This window comes from Kwoniella dendrophila, chromosome 10 (genome assembly GCF_036810415.1).
Source record: "Kwoniella dendrophila CBS 6074 chromosome 10, complete sequence".
NCBI classification, from domain to species: domain Eukaryota; kingdom Fungi; phylum Basidiomycota; class Tremellomycetes; order Tremellales; family Cryptococcaceae; genus Kwoniella; species Kwoniella dendrophila.
In genome coordinates, this window is record NC_089485.1 from 1126093 (window position 1) to 1146503 (window position 20411).

Genomic DNA, 20411 nt, shown 5'->3' on the forward strand with positions numbered 1-20411 from the left:
AGATTCAAGTAGGCATGATTTACTATTCAAACTTCACTACACATATGCATCGTATACTCTACAGTACATCGTTAATTTCTATACTTGGTCCGTTCGTGGTTTCGAGCCTGACAGCGGTTATTGATGATCCTGGAATATGAAGTTAGCATTGAAATCTGACTCGAGGCATCTACTCACCCTTCTTCTTCTTCTTGGCAGCAGCAGTAACAGCGTCATCCGATGTTCCAGCTGATTGGTTGTCTCGTACAGTCTGGATGAAAGATCGTATATTGTTCTCAATTGAGGGGATTTCGAAATCCATCTATAAGATAGTTAGCATTCACATATCATATATACGTGTGATCAATGATCAGTATGCTTACCCGGGCAACAGCTGAAAAAAGTTGGATCATCAGTAAAGATTTTCAGGAATTGTTTACAATTCACTTACGTATTCTAACTAAACCTTCTTTATCAGCTCTATATTCCATTCTACCAGCCGCATCTCGGATCTTTTCAGCTAATTCTTCACCTTCACCAACTAATCCTCTTTTTGCTACAGGCATCAGACCTTTTGGACCTAGATATCTTGCTAAATTCCTTGTTACTTGAGGCATCATTCCTGGTGTGGCAAGACATCTTGTAGGCGAGATTTTCCCTGATAAAACAGATTCAAATAATTCTTCGCCTCCTACATAAGCTGCACCTGCTTGTTTAGCTAGATTGGATGAAGGTGAATTGGGTTCAGTAAAAACCAGTATTGTTTCAGAAGATCTTCGTGGATCTAATGGTAAATGGAAATGTCCCCGGATAGGTAATGATGATTTGGTTGATTTGGTGGATAAAGTCAATGAATAGGACGATGTTGGATTTGCGATTTCGAGAGCCTAAAATAGGTTTGGGTCAGCTACAAAGAGGTAACGCAGTTTCAATCGACTCACTCTAAGTACTCTTGAAGCTTCTTCAGCAGTCATCGCATCTGGGTTGACAAACTTTTTCTTCTTCTTTGTTGTGAGCTTTTGATTTCGGACAGAGCTTGAAGGGGAGGAAGAGAAAGAAGCAATTGGGGTAGAAGCACGAGTTATGGAAATTGCAGGCCGCTATAATAGTGCTGGAAGGTAAGCATTCCAACCATCTGCTTGCGATACAAACTTACAGTCGCTTGGGCAAAAGACCTTCCGACTTGTCCTCTAAGTGCAGAGACACTATTTCCAATCATATTGTCTATTTCGGTGGAAGTTGTTGAACTTTGAGAGCTGTGATTGTTGGTTGCAGGAGCAACAGAAATGGGCTGTCTATCTCGCTTCTTATTATCCTTTCTTGGTGATGACGCTGGATGATTCTTCTTGTTCAACCGATTATTTCTTGCACGAGCTTGTTCTTCTTTCTGCTTTTTCTGAAACTTGTTGTACCTTTTTTCGAGGTGATTGAAGAGCTTAGCCTGCTGAATGAAGTATTCTTCAAAATGGTCCACTGATGTAATCTGATTATGTAACTGATTTGCACCTTTTGATCTATGAGAAGTAGTACTATGATCTATGTATCTGGCAGAATCTTGATGTGAAGATCCAGATGATAACTTTGATAGCGAATCCAAGGTTGTCGTTTGCGAAGTTGAAGTGGTATGATTTTGACTTTCTTGATCCGAAGGAGAATAATCAGAATCAAGTGAGATGTGATGTGGCATTATCGTTACAAGTGAAGATGTATGATTGAATAGTTGACAAGGTTTATGATGATTTTGGCGAGTTTCTCTGAGATTCAGGGTCTAACGGGAGGGAATAACGTGTCAGTGATCAAAATCAATCAAATTAATCAAATTAAGCAGTGGGAATAAAAATAAGTACCGCCGGTGAATAGTTTATATTATGAAATATTTTATCTCTCACCAATAGTACTTCGAGAACAACGTGATACTCTTTCTTGTGGGGGTAAGATCAAGGTAAAATTGATCTGTTGTTTCTTCTTATTCCATATATACATCATTCCCCTATACTGGTACAAGATACATTCCCATCCTTTGTATCTCTTTCAACCTTTCATCTTTCGCTAAAACAGCTTTCTATATCATATTAAAAGAGTGAGTCACTTTGTATGATGCTGTAGTGGAGTGGAGAACGAATACATTACCATTCCTCTCAACGTGCAAGGATTCATTGCATTCCTCGTCGTCATACCTAATATCAGACATGCCTTGTGTGACTACTACTTGTGTAGACGTGTAGTATTTGACTTTGATCATGTCTCAGATCGCTGACATACAATATCTTCCTTTCTTCTTGATCCGTCTTTTTCTTCATGCCCCTTTCAACGGTTGCTAAACATCATTACAACACTCTTCACAATCCACACTCACACCATGCCATTCGCGCTTGGACATCAAACACCTTCACGACCTTTGACACCTTCACCACCTAAATCTCAACCTGTACAACTTCCATATCACTCCAATCATTACGGTCATAGGTTATCCATAGGTGCTCATTTCAACATGTCAACAAGTCCATACTCCAACAACACCCCAACCACCCAGCTTGCCTGGCAAGCGTCTCTCAACACCAATTTCAATGAAATGACACCTGATCAAAAATTCTTCAGAAAGGTACGTCGTGAACAAGGAAATCTGAGCCAAGCTGACGAGATACGTAGACCTCTATTATCGCTACTATTGGTCCTAAGACTAACAACGTCGACACTCTTGTCAATCTCGCTGATGCTGGTATGAACATTGGTAAGTGGAGCTATCTTTTTACGCTTGATGTATCGCTGACAATCTCGTAGTCCGAATGAACTTCTCCCACGGTTCATACGAATACCACCAATCTGTTATTGACAACGCTCGAGCCGCTGCTGCCAAGAACCCTAACGGTCGACCATTAGCTATTGCTCTTGACACCAAAGGTCCAGAAATTAGAACCGGTTTGATGAAAGATGACACTGATGTGAGTTTGTGCATAGAGCCGACACAGATAAGGGATGAAGCTGATTCCTCGATAGGTCGCTATCGATGCTGGTCACGAATTCTGGGTCACTACAGACAAATCATTCGCTGAATCAGGTACTGCTGAACAAATATACATGGATTACGTGAGTGTAGGCCAGACTACATCCATGATTTGAATGCTGATTTTGATATATAGACCAACCTTCCTAAAGTCACTGCTCCAGGCAAACTCATCTACGTTGATGACGGTAAGTTCAGACAATTTCGGTTCTTTGCTAATTCACCTGCAGGTATCCTTTCCCTCCAAGTCATTTCCATCGATGGCGACAGAATCAAGGTCAAATCCCTCAACTCTGGTACCCTTTCTTCCAGAAAAGGTGTCAACCTTCCTAAAACCGCTGTCGATTTACCTGCTCTTTCCGAAAAAGATCAAGCAGATTTAGCTTTCGGTGTTAAGAACGGTGTTGATATGATTTTCGCTTCATTCATCCGATCCGGTAATGATGTCAAAGAAATCAGAAAGGTTCTTGGTACTGAAGGTGCCAACATCAAGATTATCGTTAAAATTGAAAACGAACAAGGTGTAACCAACTTTGACGAAATTTTAAGAGAGACCGATGGCGTCATGGTTGCTAGAGGAGATTTAGGTATCGAAATCCCAGCCAGTCAAGTCTTCATGGCACAAAAGATGATGATTGCTAAATGTAATGTTGCCGGTAAACCTGTCATCTGTGCTACCCAAATGCTTGAGGTGAGTACTGTAATACAGTTCTGGGATAACTCGTTTTGCTGACGAATCTCTTATTCCAGTCAATGACCGTAAGCCTATCCCGTCAATCGACGCTTCCAGTACACACTGACTCCTTTGTAGTACAATCCTCGACCAACTCGAGCAGAAGTATCTGATGTTGCCAACGCCGTTATGGATGGTGCCGATTGTGTTATGCTTTCAGGTGAAACCGCCAAGGGTAAATACCCTATTGAAGCTGGTAAGTAGAGCTCGTTTAGGTCTGTTACAGATCGCTAACGCCTCAGTAGTTAAAATGATGGCCGAAACTGCCTACCTCGCCGAAAAGGCTATTGCCTACCCTCACTTGTTCGATCAACTCCGAGCTCTCACTCCCCGACCAACCGAAACAGCTGAAACCCTCGCTTTATCTGCCGTCGCTGCCGCCATGGAGCAAGACGCCGGTGCCATCATTGTCTTATCCACCAGTGGGGTTTCTGCTAGACTCCTTTCCAAATACAGACCTGAATGTCCTATCATCTGTGTTACTCGAAACCAACAGACTGCTCGACAACTTCATTTATCTCGAGGTGTATACCCAGTATGGTACCCCGAGCCTCGAGGTATTCCAGGTGACAAATGGCAAATTGATGTTGACAACCGAATCAGGTGAGTACAAGTATGCTAGGAGAAGGATGTTGCTGATTTTTTTTAATAGGTATGGTCTCCGAGTTGCCCTTCAACTCTCTATCGTCAAGCCAGAAGCCACTGTTATGGCTGTTCAAGGTTGGAAAGGTGGTCTTGGACACGTACGTATGATCTTAATCGATTTGAAAAGCTTGCTGATACTATTTTACGCTGTAGACCAACACTCTCCGAATCCTTAGTGTACCAGCTGATCCAGCAGACCTCGATCTCCACTCTATTGACCGAGATGATTAAGTGGAGATCTGCGAGATAGCCTTTAGAAACGTCGAATGCACAATAGGATGGATCCATAAAAACGATCAGTAGCTATAGAACATGCTTGCGTTTTGCCCGTCCGTAGCTTTTCATTGCCTTCCATATAGATATTGCCATTTTCCAGAATTATGAGATAAAATGTGATGATTCAGCATTGGTATGCATGCATGCGAACATGAATTGACTACACAAGCATACAATGATGATACAGTAGGATCTGGGAGGTGCTAAACGCCGAGCGACCTGATTTCTCGGCTGCAACATTTAAGCGAGATTATGACTTCATTTTCCCAAGTAACAATTATTAGTTTATTTCTATCTTCGCAACCTTTTATCATTCATCTTCAACTGACAATACTTCACACATCATGACCAAATTGCGTATCGCTATCGCTCAGACAGCTCCTGTAGTTGCTCCAGAAGGACCAGCCAAGCTGGAGAAACCGCACTCGACGTCTCCATTCTCTACCATCGACCACAACCTCTTGGACGCTATTAGCTATGTGGAAAAGGCGGTCTCACAGAAAGCTGAAGTGGTAATATTTCCAGAATACTTCTTACAGGGTATAGTCAACGAGGGAAGACAGGTAAGTGATTAGATCGAAGAGACGAGCTGACCTATCAGTACCTTACATTCCCCTCGCAACATCTTTTGACATTCTTCCAAAATCTCGCTAAAACACATCAAGTTGCTCTTTGTGGATCCATAGTTCACGGCACAAGGGAAGAAGGTGCTGCATCAGTACCTGATTCGAATCCATTCTCTCATATCCCAACGGATACGAAATCCAAGCCGACAACGCATATCACCTCAGCTCAATTAGAATGGGCAAAATACCTTGAGACACATCCACTTTCATCAGAGGAGAACGCTGGACCGAAATTGTACAACACTGCTTTCTTCATTGATGATCGAGGTGAGATTGTAGGGGAATATACGAAGAAAAATCTTTGGCATCCTGAGAGGTAAGTGCTTTGTGGTGGGAGTCCCGCTGACATGACATAGGGATTATATTCAGCCTGGAGAAGAAGAACACAAAGTATTTGACACTAAATGGGGTAAAGCTGGAATGATGATTTGCTGGGACATGTCACACCCTGCTCACGCTCAAGAGCTTGCCAATCAAGGTGCAGATATCATCTTTGCTCCGACATTCTGGTATGCTACGGATAGTGAACCGTAGGTTTAGTGCAATGTGAAATATATGGGAACTGATTTTTCCATAACTGATAGGATGATCCATAAATACGATCATGATCCGGAATATGAGAATCATATGGTACAATCTCTATGTTTTGCCCGATGTATCGAGACTGAAACAGTGTGGGTAATGTGCAATGCAGGAGGTGATCCGTTGGAAGGTTTTATGGGTGGTAGTGGTGTTTGGGTTCCGCTTAGAGGTAAAGTCGCTAGTTGTGATGTCGCTGCGAAATTAGAAGTAGTGGAAATCGATTTGAGCGTACTCAAGGTGAGTTTTTGTGAACCCTACTGGTCATACGAGTTGACACGATGATGCAGGATTCCCGCAAAACATATAAAGTACGAGAAGATGCGGCCAAGAGACTTGCTACATAAAACGAAATCAGACATGAATGACTGTGAAATCCCATGCATGACAGTATCAAACTCGAAAATCCCATGTTTTAGGTGATCACAATTGATTTTTTTCCCAATGATTTATAATCACTGACTGACGCTTAGAGGCGTTAAAATCTCCTATTTCGGTAGAAATCGATCCCGGTCGAGCAAGTGACCGACCTTTTTACTCCGGTTACCGGGGATACTAGTAACGTTGGGTAACGGTTTGAAACCCAATATAGTGCAAAGAAGTATCACTGATGACGAAGAAGAATACATTGATCACATACATGACATAAGATGAATCGCATTGATTACGCAAAGTAGGAGATTGCTGATTAAGAACGACCAAAATGAAGACTATATAAGAAGCCTCTGGCGGTGTAACCAGATGTATCCCTCATCAAGTTCAGCAAATTCATACTTTCATTATCACACTTACAATCAAAGCCACTACTTAGCCCAATATGTCCGGAAAACAAACTATCTTAGTCATCGGTGCTACCGGTAAACAAGGTTCAGCCGTTGTCAAGGTGAGTTATCGAGTCCCACGTTTTGGTGCTAATCAACAGAATAGGCTTTAGACAAGTCTAAATTCAAGGTTATCGCCGCGACTCGGAACGCTTCGAGCGATGCTGCCAAGGCATTAGGAGTTGATCTTGTCGAAGGTCCTCTTGATCAACCTGAAGTCTTGTTCCAAGAACCTATTCATGGTGTATTTGTGGCTCTTGGTGAACCTAACCCGGAAGAACAATTAAAACAAGGTGAGGATGGTCATTTCTTCTATTCAAAGCCTGCTGATTTCCTTTTAGGTCTTGCTATCGTTGACGCTGCTGCCAAACACGGCGTCAAGCACTTTGTGTACTCCAGTGGTGATTTCTGCGGAATCGAGAAGACCGGTATCCCCTTGTATGTCGATCAATTTTGTTGCGCCTTCATTTGCTGACTCGATGTCGTTAGCTTTGATATCAAGAAGGACATCACTGCTCGTGTGCAAGCCGGACCATGGCAATGGACGGTTTTGGGTCCTGTTGGATTCATGGAGAACTTTTACTGGCCCCTCTACCTTGATCAAGTCTCTACTAATTGGAAGAATGCCGCTCACAAGACCTACAAACTTATCGCCGTTGCCGATATCGGTAATATCGCTGCAGAAGCGTTTAGCAAACCAGAACAATTCGCTGAGAAAATCCTTAATATCGCTGGAGATGAGTTGACACCAGACGAAATCATCGCTACATGGAAGGAAGTCACCGGTCAAACCTTACAAGCTCAAGAAACCCCTGTCTTCCCCAGCGCTTTCGCTCCAGCATTCAAAGTGAGTAGTGTAGTGATTATAATATTTTACTATACCAGGGCTGATCCAAAACTAGTTCTTCGACGACAACCAATTCGAAGCTGATATCGCTGAGAACCGGAAACTTTTCCCTTTCATCAGTGATTTCAAATCTTGGTTACAACAAACCCCTTTCGCTAAGAAATAGAATGTGGTTGTCATTATGCATGTTCGTATTTGTCCTACTATAGCCATAAAAATCGTTTGAAAGCATAGTCCATCTTGTCAAGGATTGAGGTTGCTGATTCGGCTTCCGAGAGACTGACAGGATCAGCTTTACTCGCTATGAACATACTCACCTTACTATATCTTTTTCCACAATGAGATCGTCAATCTTGTGGACCTCGGCTATCTGCTTGATGATGTTGTTGACCAGCTCTTGACATGTCCCTTCATCGCCTGTATGACCCGGCATAGCTTTGAAGGCGTAAAATTCAGAAATACCTGGTTCTACTTTGGCATGTTCGATTGAAGGTAGTGGGGTATCTGTAGTGGTTTGTGCGACGGAAGGAAGTTTATTTCTGAGAGAGTAAGTGCTGTATCGAGTAGACTCGTTGATTGGCGAGAAAGTGATGACAAAGCCATAATTCTCTTTAGAATCCCGACTGGCTTCTTGTAGTGTTGACAGTATATACGCACCTGATCATCAGCAATGTCCGAGACTGATAGACTCACCTTTTTGAACTTTTGTCACAGATTGCAGTGGTATGCGTGTAAATTCCATGACTTTTTCAAGCGAATAATTGAATGAAACCACGTATATTGCGTCGCGAGTCTGACCATCAGCCATGTACTGTGTTAATACGACTCACCAATAGCAAGACTTTTTCCTCCAACCCTGGACTTATCTTCACACTTCGAGCTTCAGGGGAAAGCAGTGTCCATCCACCAATTCTGTCTTCGCCGTCGCTCAATACACGAGCCGAGCATGTTTCGACTGTCATCAGCAATGTTCAAGACTTGATTTCACTCACCAGCTACTGATCTTATCCTAGACAACTTGACGACACTAGCTGCATCGGCACTGTTCAAGGTTTCGAGGAATTCACTGAATACGGACAAGTTTCGATGTCCAAGGAGGAAGGAAATGACCGCTTGAGCGAAGAAATCTGAGACGGCGCCGTAAAACATCCGACTGATCGAGCTGACGCCGTCATGCAACTGATTGTCAGCGCTGTTATAAAGAGGTAAACTCACCATCCCGCTGAAATCTCTCTTTCCAGTCCTAACAAAGTCACCTTTCAATGCGGATGTGTGGGCATAGCATAGACTAATAGTATCACCGTTGTTTGCCCAGACTGCGAGGTCAGCGGAAAATTCCCGTTTACTACAACTCACTGTCATTGAAGATGTTTTCTATAGTTGTATCCTCTGCTTTGAGTCCCAGCTGAGTGAGCATATTGGTCAGGACCCTTCGTGCTAATGCTGACTGAACCACATTGGTCCGGTCAAGACAATCAATGCAGCTGATTTGTCAGCTCAGACATTGACGATATCACTCACTTTGTCCGGAACGCCCCATCCTGCTCTCTAATCGCTTCACCTTGCAGCGTCCATAGGTATCCCATTCCATTAAGGTCTACCGAGTCTACCAATTCGGTGATGTTTTCCCATTTCATACCGTGACATTTGGCATGAAAATCAAAACCAGTGTACCTGGATGTCAGCGGGTACGTGAAGGTTTTACTCACTTTAAATCTTGTCGATCCAGAGATTCTACTAGATGGTGGTATCCATTGGTCACTTCGGCTTCTCTTCCTGATTGTTCCGATAGATTGATAATGGTCTGGATATCAGCAGAGTTTGAGCACGATCAACTCACTATTGGTCCATATCTGGATGTCAAGTCGTTAAAATGAAGGTTTGCTACGGCATAGGATTTATCCACTGGTTCATTCAATACTGGTGGTGGTTTCATTGAATAGGGTGATTGTGACCATCTGAGAGGGATTGATCCTCGAACTTGGACGAAACTGAATAGGGATGATTTTCCCTCGACCTGAATGTCAGCGTGAGTTATATTATATGATGCTTACCTTGGCCCTAACGATCATCTCTGTTTCCACCATGTTAGCGACATGTCCGTCATCGTCTATACCACGGCGTTGATACCTCAAGCCAGCTCTATCTCGACTTCGCCTTGAGATGACTACGAGGTCTACTGGTACGGATCCAAGCGAGGTTTCTGGTTCGAGCGGGTTGGGTGGAATTGGAATGGTGAAAGAAGAGGATTGAACCCATCCTTGCATCATTGGGATGACATACGCATGTAAACCTAGATCGATAAAGTCCTTCATGAGGTGTTCGTTCCAGAAAAAACGTCGGTCCGTTCTACGCCATAAAGGTACTTGTATATCTGGTTCGACAAAGTCATCCTCGCATATACTGTGCCGGGAGGTGGTGATGGCTGGCGAAGGAGGGAATAATGAGCCTTCTTTTGTGATAAGGTCATTGAGAGCGACATGTGAGGCAGTCCGCTGGGTAAGAACCTTCCGTTTGTGTTGAAGGGAGTGGGTAAGATCAAAGTCGTATGAGAAAAAAAATCCGTTGCTGAATTCTCGTATTATCTGTCGTACAATTTTCGCTTCGAGCTCTTCTCGCTGTGGTGGATCATTCGGTAAAGGTTCATCGGCTTTGGGATCAGCGAGTTGTTTCTTGCGTAGTTTGGGGATGAATTTGGTCCATTCTCGAGTTTTGGACGGTATAGGTGTTTCATCTGCTTCAGGGGTATCTTCGTCGTCTGACGATTCATCGGAAGTGTCTTTATTGACAGCAGCGGCACGAAGAGGAAGAGTAATGCTCCATCGAGATTTGGTCTTTGGCTGACGAGATATTTGAATGTCCAGGAGTCTTTTGTGAGCTTTCACTGCAAGGTCGTGGTTGAGAGGTATCGCATGTATATCTTCAAGGGTGTAGACTTCGTGGGAGCTTGAAACTTCGTTCCGGCTCTCATCGTGAACATCATGTGCAGGAAATAAGGGGAAGGAGGATCGAGGTAGGAATACAAGCAGGTAGGCGGCTACAGACATCAGCAGGGTTTTGCTTGCAGAAACTCACCATCCCACAACCGTACTATTCCTAGCACACCGCCTAGTATGACTTCTCCAGGCTCGCAGTCTATCGTTTCCACTTTCCCCTTGACTCCCCATCTGATCAAGACGTCTTCTCCATTTTCCGGTGCTAGGGTGATACCGTCGTCTGTCACGTTTAGCTTGACCTGTCGATGTAGTCGGGGTGGAAGCGGTGGTACCGTGAATCTCGGAGGTAGCGCTGTCATGTTGAGCGATTGTGGTAAGTATTAGAAACAGAGTTTAGAGAGAAACAAAAGAGTGATGATATAGAGAACGACCTCCACTCGAACCGGTACTTGCTCAACGCGACAATCGGTTTATGACGTATATTTTCCTTTTGTGTGTCTTTTTCGACGTTCTCTTTCACCAAACTGTGTCAATATGCCTCAATCAAAATATATACGCCAAGTATACGATATCCTGGCCGAAAGAGAATTGATAAGGTTACAGGCAGGACAAATACCTCGTCCTAACGCAGAACAAGCTTTTTACTCCATCCGCAATTCCCTCAAGCACAGGCCAGATAACCGATATTCCAATATTCTGGCATATGACCGTACTGCCGTTTCAGTAGAGGGTCGGTATATCAATGCTAATGTGGTGACCGATGGAAAGGGTGGGGAATGGGTAGCCGCTCAGGTATGTGAAGTTGGCATAAAGATGGGGGTTGACACGCTGGTCTTAGGCTCCGCTGCCTAGTGCATTCGACACGTTTTATCGAGCACTATATCTTGGCTCGGCCACGAACAAAAAACCAAACGATGTGATCATGGTGCAGTTGACTGGATGGGAAGAGCGAGGAATGGTCAAGGCAGATCCTTATATGTGAGTTGATATGGACTATCATCCGTGCTGATGGACAGGAATCATGTCATGGATCATCTCCCGCTCAAGACAGTGAAGCAGCAACGACAGAATGAGATATCGTCTGATGTGACGGAGATGGTGTTGGGAGAGGAGAATCCCGTGAAAATTCATCATTATCATTTTGATTCTTGGCCCGATCATGGTGTACCGGAAGGCAAAGGGGTGGAAGCATTAGGTAGATTGGTGGACGAGGTACAACAAAGGAAGGATGAACTGGATTGTGAAGTCTGGGTTCATTGGTGAGTACAATTCACGCTGAACGTTGCTGATATGTAGCTCTGCTGGCGTTGGACGAACGGGTACATTCATCGCCCTCTCATCCTTACGACAACCAGGCGAGGTGACTTTGGCTTCTCCACTTCCTCCTCTGCCAAATGATTTGTCGCAAGATTCTGTCGCTTTGACCGTCGATGCGATTAGAGAATGTAGAAGGATGTTGGTGCAAACACCCGAACAGCTGCAGCTCATCTACGATATGCAATAGGCCATGGTACGACAGAGTGTATATACAGTTTACATTGCATGCATCTTGCAGCAATTGTAACCGTGATCGTGATCTAGTTGCTGCATTTTGTTTCTTACTTGCTGCTGCTGTTAGAATCTGCAGTATCTACGATGCTTTAAGCGAATACTTCCGAGCATGGTCACCACGCGCTTGTCACACTAGACACTCATGATCTTAGTCACTGCGGCGATACCCGATTATTGCCAACGTATCGATATGCTCCGAAGATCATTCGTCGAATTCCAAAAAAGTTGGAAAGCCAAGATGGCCACCTATATGACTTCTTCTTCGTCCTCACTCTATTCAATCGATTCTCAACGTAGCATCTCTCAATCCAGCACTCGAAATGGCATCGGCTGGCCTTACAAGAGGCCTTTTCGGCCCTCTGCGCACACAAATTACTCCCCTTGCTTGCCGATCGTCTATCCCTTCTCTCGCCTCTACCTCCACCTTGCGAGCTTTTTCTTCAACATCGACTCAATTGATACGGACCATCAGGCCAAGACCCCAAGCATTCAAATTACCTTACTTCACTGCTTCTTCAAGATCGTCATTCTTCTACCCTTCTCACACTTTCACCTTTCCTCGTACTCTTACCACCACCACTGCACCACCTGAGATCCCTCGATCGCTGCCATACTGGTTATATGGTTGCGCAGCTCTGGTTTTCGGAATAGTGGTAGTTGGTGGTGTTACTCGTCTCACAGAATCCGGTCTTAGTATTGTAGAATGGCAACCTTTCAAGGGGGTTATACCTCCTATAACGGCAGCAGAATGGGATGCAGAATGGGAAAAATACCGTGTTTCGCCAGAGGGCATTATGTGAGTTGACAATAACGTGGGCCGTGCTGACAAGTCAGGATGAACTCTAAAATGGATATTCACGAATTTAAAAAGATCTTCTACATGGAATGGGCACATCGTATCGCCGGTCGAGCTCTTGGTCTATTGTGAGTTGAAACCCTACGCGAACATCGCTAACGTACAGGTTCATAATTCCTGCCGCCTACTATGTCACCCGTTACAAGCTGCCTAAACCCATACCTGCCAAACTTGCTCTCATCGGATTAGGTATCGGATTCCAAGGCGTGATAGGATGGTGGATGGTTGCGTCTGGGCTAGATCAAGAAATCGTTGAAACCAACTCTGTCCCCCGTGTTTCCCAGTATCGATTGGCTACTCACCTCACCGCCGCCTTCTTGCTCTACCTCGGTATGCTTTCCACTGCTATCGGTATACAACGTGATATCAAGCTTGCCAAGAACCCTAGCCTCATCCCTCAGCTCACTCTGCCCAACGTGAAAAAGTTTAGAGGTATGGTACATGGTGCTGGTATGATGGTCTTCCTCACAGCAGTCACAGGAGCTTTCGTCGCAGGTTTAGATGCAGGTTTGGTATACAACGAATGGCCAACAATGGCAGGAGGATTCGCCCCTCCTGTGGACGAGCTGTTGGATCAACATTATACTCGAGGAGGAACCAGATCTATCTTCAGAAACTTTTTAGAAAACCCTGTTACTGCACAATTTGATCACCGTATGCTGGTACGTTACAGCTATCTTATATACATCGCAATTCAGCTGATATGCTTTTAGGCCTACACCACATTCGGTCTTGTCGTATCTCTACCCTTTCTCGCTAGGAGACTCCCTTTTGCCTCAACTCGTCGTCTTGCTGGTTTGACAGCTGCGGCAGCAGTCACCCAAGTCACCCTCGGAATAACCACCTTACTTTACCTCGTCCCCATACCACTCGCTGCCATGCACCAGGCAGGCAGCGTGGTTCTTCTTACCTGTATCATGGCTCTCGGAGGATCACTTAGACGTCCAAGTCGAATGCTTCAACATCTCCGTAGATAACCCGTAACACCATTTGTACTATACCCATTGCATGCATTCCCCACTTCATTCGTAGATAACGTTGAAAATTCCCTATCCACTTGACTCGCTCGCGAACCGTGCTAAACCGAACGCCTTCCAAAAATTCACCTCGATATCCAGCGCACTCGTACCGAGCTGCGGGCGTAGATTCTATGAGCGTAGATGGCACAAGTAATCACAACTTTTTGTCCTAATCAGACGATACACCTAAGTGGACACCCGCCGTCGTGACGATCGCATAGTCCTTACCAATACCTTGAGATAGGATCTGCCTTCAGCTTCAATTTGAAGACCCCTTGCAACTCTACAGAGGCATCGTTCAAAGTATGAACAACTCAGGCACCACCGGAATCAAGTGACCGAAATTGATTACATTTTTCCGTAATCCCACCATGCAGCTTTGTAATAGCCCATTAGAAATTACCTTATGAGCGATTATGTATACAAAGTTGGTGCTTAAATTACTGACAATTATTCAATTGTTTCATTCGTTTCCTACGAATTCATCATTTTCGATACCATAAAAATACCTACCTAAGCTACTGTGCAACTTGCCTCGCCATGGGCAGATCTAAACCGAGAACCAACAAACGTCCACCACCCAAACCACGTCTTCCAGCAACTCTACCAGCATTACCCTACCCCAATCCTGACTCCTCAGATTCCACTTTTTCAACTGCCCTTACCAACTGGTCTGCCAACGCTCTTGGTCGTCTCGACAATATACCCAAACTCACTCAATCCCAATTGACAGCTCTGACTGGCGCAGCAGCTGGTATTGGAGAAGCCAATTTTCTCGCCAATCCTTCCAGCATCCCTCCGCAATCATACAATCCCAATCTACCTATCGATCTTCCAGCAAGTCTTGCCGCTCTTTTCGAGGCAAAATTAACATTAGACAGAGAAAAGGCAAAGCTGCTTCGCATGCAGCAAGAATTAAAAGGTCAGAAAGAGGAACAAGAACGTCCAAAGGGGAAAGCGGTAGCTGTAGTTGAAGAAGAATGTACTTGTGGAAGGTGAGTTGCGCTAGCATTGTGAGACAACCACTAATGCTTCCTTAGGAGCCATTCATATCCACCCTCTGAACATTCGGAATGTGAATACGAGTGTGAGGAGGACTGCGATTGCGATTGTCACTCGTACATAGATGAGTATGAAGAAGGCCATGATCACCACCACGACCACCACGACCACCATCATCACCATGACCATGAACATACCTGCGACCACGACTATGACGAAGAAGATCCGCCGAAAAGACCTCTAACAGAAGACCCAGAGAGACTGGTAAGTCAACTCTCCACATGTAACCCCGTACTAACCTCTTGCTTAGGACGAAACGGTTCGCGAGCTATTCAATTGGATCAAAGCGGTAGTATGGACGATAGAACAAGCTGCTATAGTATCAGGACGGCGGAATTGGAGTCAACCGAAATGAAATGTACATAATGCATGGCTACTGTATAGTATATAAAATCTATGCTGCAACTTCTTCCCTCGCTAGAGCACCCCCTCGTCCTCGGCCCCCTCGACCTCCTCGTCCACCACGTTCTCCTCGTTCTCCCCGTTCACCCCGTTCACCCCTCGAATCACCTGCACTACTTTGCATGGCAAATTGAATAGCTTGAGAACGGAAAGCGAGACCTCGAGTCGTCTCGATCAGGGTAGCAGTTGGTGTAGCGTGTGGTCGAGTGATATGAAGCATGTTCTATCAATTTGTCAGCAACATTCTGATTAACCCTTCACTCACCTCTTTCAAGTCAATCTTGGCTTCTACACCCATTCGTGAATCCCTAATAAGATTGACAATCCATTTCTCCCCTTCTTCATTTGACAAGTTGAGTGTTTTGGATAATTGTCTAAACGAAAGAGTTAGCCAAGGCACCAGCTTTACAACTCTCCGACCTACCCAATATCAATCCTTCGATGTATTCTGCAGTAGACTTCACTTATCAACCATCGAGCGTTTTCTACAAACTCGTCTGCAAAGCCTGAAAGGAAGAAATCCGATTTGACAACGTTTTCAGCGACTGATAATCTTTGCTGGGCTTGATCAAGGTCAAAATCAGCAAACAAGTCTTTCAAAAACCCAGTTATTGGGTCCGAGTATTGGTATTCTTCCATTTGTACAATCTTGGTCAACTCTTTGATGTGATCTCGGTTTCCTCTTGTACCGGCAGGTTTTGGTGCTCGACGTGAAATGACAGCGGCGGCTACAAGATAACGGAGAAGATGTGGGCATGATGTTTGTATGGTGTTGAGGTATGCTGGGGATAAGAACATGTCGAGTAAACCTTGATGACCTTGACCTTCACCGAGGTTGAAGAAGACAAATAATGACCAATGTAGTAACCAAGTTCTAGCTTGCAATTGAGCCAAAGGTTTGACCATCGAAGTTCCATGTGGGTTATCAATGGCATCCCTCAAATCCTTGACTTCTGTTAAAGCGGCTTCCCAATCTCCCGACAAAATGTTGGATGCTAATTTACCCCAATGAGCTGAAAGATTGAGGTCGATGGAAGGTGAAAAAATCATAAAGTGGTAAAGCAAATTGGCAGCTGTTGGATAATCACCGAGGGTATATTGATATTGACCGAAATGGTAAAGAGCGTTGATTTGATCGATATCAATCTGTCCGTCAGCTCAAGTCGACCAGAGACACACTCACGTTGTATTCTGATCTCAACAACTCCAAGTTCTTATCCTTGTCTACACCACTTCTCAACTTGGCAACAGCCTCTGGATCCTCTATCACTTTCATCACTGGTTGAGCTTTCTCATTCAGCTGTTGATATTTGGCGGTAGCTTCTTCTTTCAATTTGGCGAAATCTGTCGATTCGCCTGATTTGGCCTGCTCATGTAATTGGCGGACATAATCAATCATATTGGTTCCTTTCACTAAATCATATCTAATGGAGGGTTAGCACGACCAGTGAGTTTGTGCTTTCCAACTCACTGAGCTTGTGCTAGTTCTTCGGCGGGGAAAGTTTCAATATCTGACAAGTGATTGAGCAAGGGGATGGCAAGATGTCGGTCGAGGTGAGGGATGAGTTTCTATAAAAGAGTCAGCATACACACCAGCTGTCGTTGAACATACTTGTGTGAGGTCGTATTCGGCCATTTTGACGGTGTTTCTGCTTATTAGAACTGTTTAGTATAGCTTGTGGCCAGTCTATAGTGTTTTGAGGAACGCTACTTTCGACTTTTGACCTTTTTTGATGACGATAATATTGTTGATAACGTCGTTAAATCATGAACAATTAGTTGAATATTCAACTTAACATTCAACTTTGACAAAACGAACAATAATGAGAAAGACGCTGCACGAGGAAGATATCACCGATAATACCGCCGCGAGTGTCTCTGTGGCAGAAATAGGTGCTCAAAACCGCGGTGATCGCCGTCATATCGACCAAAACATCAAACAAGCATAAACATAAACGTGATGTCTATCATCATGCGGGATTACATTGCACGTTCTCAATTCTCTTTCATCTTTTATTCTTTTCTTTACACATCAAAACAATCTCATTTATTGTTCAATCCATGTTGTTCCTGCTAATCTCATTAACACAGCTCCCGAAAACTGTGATCCGGTTCCTGATTCCCTGATTGACCGAATTTAACTGTCTTGGCGTTCTTAAAACAGACCAACCAGAACTTTATCCACTAATTGTTGCTGATGCACGTGTGCTAACCTCGATATGGTCCAACAACAAGGCATAACGTTCATGTTGGAGAAAAATGTGGTACCCAACTTATATATATAGCGGAAATATCTGTTCACTTCTGAGGACTTCTCCCCAACCATCAAGTCCTCGTCAAAATGGTCTACTCAGCTCTTCTTCTCGGTTCGCTTTTGGCCTCACCAGCTTTCGCTCAAACTTTTAGACGAACAGCAGCATGTCCTAAATTAGGTTGCGTTTTCCCACCTGATCAAACCGATTTCATTGCCGGTCGTAAGTACTCCGATAAGATGACCCAACTTTAGCTAATCTTTTCATTTACAGAAACATTCGATTTACGTATCGAAGTACAGGCACCTGTCAACGGTTCTGAAGCATACAACAATGGTCAAGTCGATCCAAACTTTACTATACAAATTGGAGGCGAAGGTGGAAACCTTGTTGATGCCTCGGAATTCTTCGGTTTGAGTGATCCTCAAGGTAAGCCCTATACATATCCAAAACGATCAGTCTTGCTGACCTATACCCAGTCGAGAAATACAATTTTACATACTACGAAGATCTATTCGCGGAAGACGCCAAAGCACCTACACCTGTCAATGTTCTCGCAAAATCCTACCGAAACTTGCAATTACACAACCCTGGTACTTACGATGTTGTCTTAACCTACAACAACGGTGATACTACCAAAGCTACTTGGACAGTTGCCCCAGTTGCTGATTGCAAAAAAGCCAAAAATGTCATCTTCTTTGTCGGAGACGGTATGGCTGGTTCAATGCTTTCAGCTGCTCGATTACTTGGTCACAAAACCATCAATGGTAAATACCAAAGTAAACTCAAACTCGATGAGGCACCTGGATACGGAGCCCAAATGACTCATTCACTCGATTCTTTCATCACCGATTCTGCCAACTCTGCTTCAGCGTTATTCTCTGGAAAGAAAATGACCGTCAATGGTCTCAACGCATACACGGATTCCACCGGTAAAGCTTTCGGTGATCCAAAAGTTGAAACCATCTTTGAAATGTTCCGAAGAATCGAAGGTGGACAAGTCGGTATCGTCAGTAAAGCCTACATCGCCGATGCCACCCCCGCTGCTGTCTGTACCCATACCAGTCAAAGATCTCAATACACCACAGTTATTGAACAATACCTCAAAGGTGTTGCCGGCAACTACTCTTGGTTCCCATGGCAAGGTGTAGATTTGTTATTCGGTGAGTTGACACCTTGCACTTCCCTGACCGTGGCTAATAACATCTTGTAGGGGGTGGTGGTGAAAACTTCCTTCCTGGACCTGGTAACGGAAACGTCTCTCAATTCGACCGATGGGCTTCTGAAGGTTACCAAGTCGGTTACACCAAAACCGAGCTTGAAGCATTCGACAACGCTCAAAGAGCTCTTGCCATCTTCACCCAAGGTAACGTCAGTACCTGGCTCGATCAAAACATCTACACCGATCTATTAGACCTCGCTGTCACTCCTCAAGGAAAGAGGGGAGCGTGAGTACAAAAAGCGTAAGAAAGTGAGCTGACAATGATACAGTCGTGATCAACCTGGTCTTAAAGATATGACCCTCAAAGCTATTGATATCCTCCACACTCGATCAAAGGAGAGAAACACCGGTTTCATGCTCATGTCCGAAGCTGCTGTAAGTATCCCACCTGCCCCTTGCTTGTTCACGCTGACGTCTCTACAGCTTATCGACAAAGAAATGCACGTTCTTGATATCGACCGAGCCCTTGGTGAAGTATTAGAACTTGATGACACCGTCCGGGCTACCCTTAAACACCTTGAAGAGATTGGTGAACTCGAAGACACCTTAGTTGTCGTCACTGCTGATCACGGTCATGGATGTGAGTGAAACGTTCATTCATATATTGAATACCGTGCTTACAGCCCATATAGTCGATGTCTTCGGTTCTGCTGATACCAAATACCTCCAAGAACAAAACTCCGACAGAGGCAAACGAAACGCTATTGGTACCTACCAAAACTCTGGTCTTTCAGCTTACCAAGTTCCACAAGATGTTCTTGCCACCAACCACACCATCTTCCAAAGTCCTCAAGGGGATGGTTTCCCAGTCACTTGGGATCCTAGATACACCATCGCTCACGGGTGGGCTGCTATCCCTGATCACCGAGAAGATTTTGAAGTCAACAAAGATCACGAACGTGTACCTGCTGTAAAGAACACCACCGGTTACTTCTTTAACCCCGCAGACAACAACCGAGGTTTCGCTATGACAGGTAACTTGGGTGTCAGTGAAGGCCAAGGTGTTCACTCTTTGGTCGATGTTCCAGTCTATGCTTTCGGTCCTGGTCACGAACTTTTCCGAGGTGTCATGAACAGTCCAGACCTCGCTTTCAAAGTTGCTCAAGCTCTGGATCTAGGTAAAACCTCCAACGTCACTTCTCCTTACAAAAAATAAGACAAACCGAAAAATGCGCCGTTGAAGTGCTTCCGATATACAATATAAAGAGTTAAATACTAGATATAATAGATAAAGTAGAATTTTATAATCTGGGCGTTTGAGGGGGTTTTTCTCTATAATTAGCCGTTGAAGTCATGCATATAGTAGCTCACCTTACACTGCCGCTTGTGATGAGCATCAAATTTACCACAAGCAGCGCAGTCTTGCCAACGGTAGCAATCACTACCTGCCTATAGTAAACTGAAAAACTGACACAATACTATAGTAATGACAAGCATCGACGAGGTAGATTCTACTATAGTATAGCTGAGGGGCCGACAACCACGATCAACTAAAATCTGCTGTTGCCTTACACCTCTATCGTATTTGCTTGGTTTTCCTTACTATACCTTTCAGGTCAAGGGTATGTTTCACCCTTATTTGAGAACGGTTCAGGACTCGC

The 20411-nt window shown here is 44.4% G+C and overlaps 11 protein-coding genes across 11 annotated transcripts; 7 read left to right on the top strand and 4 right to left on the bottom strand.

Moving 5' to 3' along the window:
• Positions 1 to 58: 58 nt before the first annotated feature.
• Positions 59 to 1666, bottom strand: L201_007371 (uncharacterized protein; the record flags this gene model as incomplete). Its single annotated transcript, XM_066223079.1, has 6 exons — positions 59 to 129; positions 178 to 301; positions 363 to 373; positions 431 to 866; positions 921 to 1079; positions 1136 to 1666. 6 exons carry the CDS (start codon positions 1664 to 1666, stop codon positions 59 to 61), a joined length of 1332 nt encoding a protein of 443 aa, XP_066079176.1.
• A 672-nt stretch (positions 1667 to 2338) lies between these two features.
• L201_007372 (pyruvate kinase) lies at positions 2339 to 4592 on the top strand (the record flags this gene model as incomplete). Its single annotated transcript, XM_066223080.1, has 11 exons — positions 2339 to 2581; positions 2629 to 2710; positions 2761 to 2921; positions 2977 to 3066; positions 3120 to 3171; positions 3214 to 3674; positions 3734 to 3742; positions 3795 to 3912; positions 3962 to 4319; positions 4369 to 4459; positions 4515 to 4592. 11 exons carry the CDS (start codon positions 2339 to 2341, stop codon positions 4590 to 4592), a joined length of 1743 nt encoding a protein of 580 aa, XP_066079177.1.
• Positions 4593 to 4981: 389 nt separating this feature from the next.
• On the top strand, positions 4982 to 6189 carry L201_007373 (uncharacterized protein; the record flags this gene model as incomplete). The annotated part of the gene is made up of 5 exons (XM_066223081.1): positions 4982 to 5204; positions 5324 to 5538; positions 5633 to 5793; positions 5848 to 6082; positions 6133 to 6189. 5 exons carry the CDS (start codon positions 4982 to 4984, stop codon positions 6187 to 6189), a joined length of 891 nt encoding a protein of 296 aa, XP_066079178.1.
• Positions 6190 to 6659: 470 nt separating this feature from the next.
• L201_007374 (uncharacterized protein) lies at positions 6660 to 7676 on the top strand (the record flags this gene model as incomplete). The annotated part of the gene is made up of 5 exons (XM_066223082.1): positions 6660 to 6725; positions 6770 to 6956; positions 7005 to 7101; positions 7153 to 7510; positions 7566 to 7676. The coding sequence occupies 5 exons, from the start codon at positions 6660 to 6662 to the stop codon at positions 7674 to 7676; spliced, it is 819 nt and encodes a 272-aa protein (XP_066079179.1).
• A 37-nt stretch (positions 7677 to 7713) lies between these two features.
• Positions 7714 to 8659, bottom strand: L201_007375 (uncharacterized protein; the record flags this gene model as incomplete). The annotated part of the gene is made up of 3 exons (XM_066223083.1): positions 7714 to 7749; positions 7833 to 8167; positions 8503 to 8659. 3 exons carry the CDS (start codon positions 8657 to 8659, stop codon positions 7714 to 7716), a joined length of 528 nt encoding a protein of 175 aa, XP_066079180.1.
• Positions 8660 to 9341: 682 nt separating this feature from the next.
• Positions 9342 to 10805, bottom strand: L201_007376 (uncharacterized protein; the record flags this gene model as incomplete). Its single annotated transcript, XM_066223084.1, has 3 exons — positions 9342 to 9527; positions 9577 to 10394; positions 10586 to 10805. The coding sequence occupies 3 exons, from the start codon at positions 10803 to 10805 to the stop codon at positions 9342 to 9344; spliced, it is 1224 nt and encodes a 407-aa protein (XP_066079181.1).
• Positions 10806 to 10980: 175 nt separating this feature from the next.
• L201_007377 (uncharacterized protein) lies at positions 10981 to 11950 on the top strand (the record flags this gene model as incomplete). Its single annotated transcript, XM_066223085.1, has 3 exons — positions 10981 to 11238; positions 11285 to 11424; positions 11743 to 11950. 3 exons carry the CDS (start codon positions 10981 to 10983, stop codon positions 11948 to 11950), a joined length of 606 nt encoding a protein of 201 aa, XP_066079182.1.
• Positions 11951 to 12317: 367 nt separating this feature from the next.
• Positions 12318 to 13830, top strand: L201_007378 (uncharacterized protein; the record flags this gene model as incomplete). Its single annotated transcript, XM_066223086.1, has 3 exons — positions 12318 to 12793; positions 12960 to 13515; positions 13567 to 13830. The coding sequence occupies 3 exons, from the start codon at positions 12318 to 12320 to the stop codon at positions 13828 to 13830; spliced, it is 1296 nt and encodes a 431-aa protein (XP_066079183.1).
• Positions 13831 to 14412: 582 nt separating this feature from the next.
• L201_007379 (uncharacterized protein) lies at positions 14413 to 15289 on the top strand (the record flags this gene model as incomplete). The annotated part of the gene is made up of 3 exons (XM_066223087.1): positions 14413 to 14867; positions 14913 to 15138; positions 15185 to 15289. The coding sequence occupies 3 exons, from the start codon at positions 14413 to 14415 to the stop codon at positions 15287 to 15289; spliced, it is 786 nt and encodes a 261-aa protein (XP_066079184.1).
• Positions 15290 to 15328: 39 nt separating this feature from the next.
• Positions 15329 to 16972, bottom strand: L201_007380 (eukaryotic translation initiation factor 3 subunit E; the record flags this gene model as incomplete). Its single annotated transcript, XM_066223088.1, has 6 exons — positions 15329 to 15559; positions 15602 to 15710; positions 15761 to 16409; positions 16516 to 16760; positions 16808 to 16905; positions 16949 to 16972. The coding sequence occupies 6 exons, from the start codon at positions 16970 to 16972 to the stop codon at positions 15329 to 15331; spliced, it is 1356 nt and encodes a 451-aa protein (XP_066079185.1).
• Positions 16973 to 17677: 705 nt separating this feature from the next.
• Positions 17678 to 19966, top strand: L201_007381 (uncharacterized protein; the record flags this gene model as incomplete). Its single annotated transcript, XM_066223089.1, has 7 exons — positions 17678 to 17810; positions 17862 to 18017; positions 18068 to 18751; positions 18802 to 19036; positions 19080 to 19185; positions 19234 to 19390; positions 19443 to 19966. 7 exons carry the CDS (start codon positions 17678 to 17680, stop codon positions 19964 to 19966), a joined length of 1995 nt encoding a protein of 664 aa, XP_066079186.1.
• Positions 19967 to 20411: the final 445 nt, after the last annotated feature.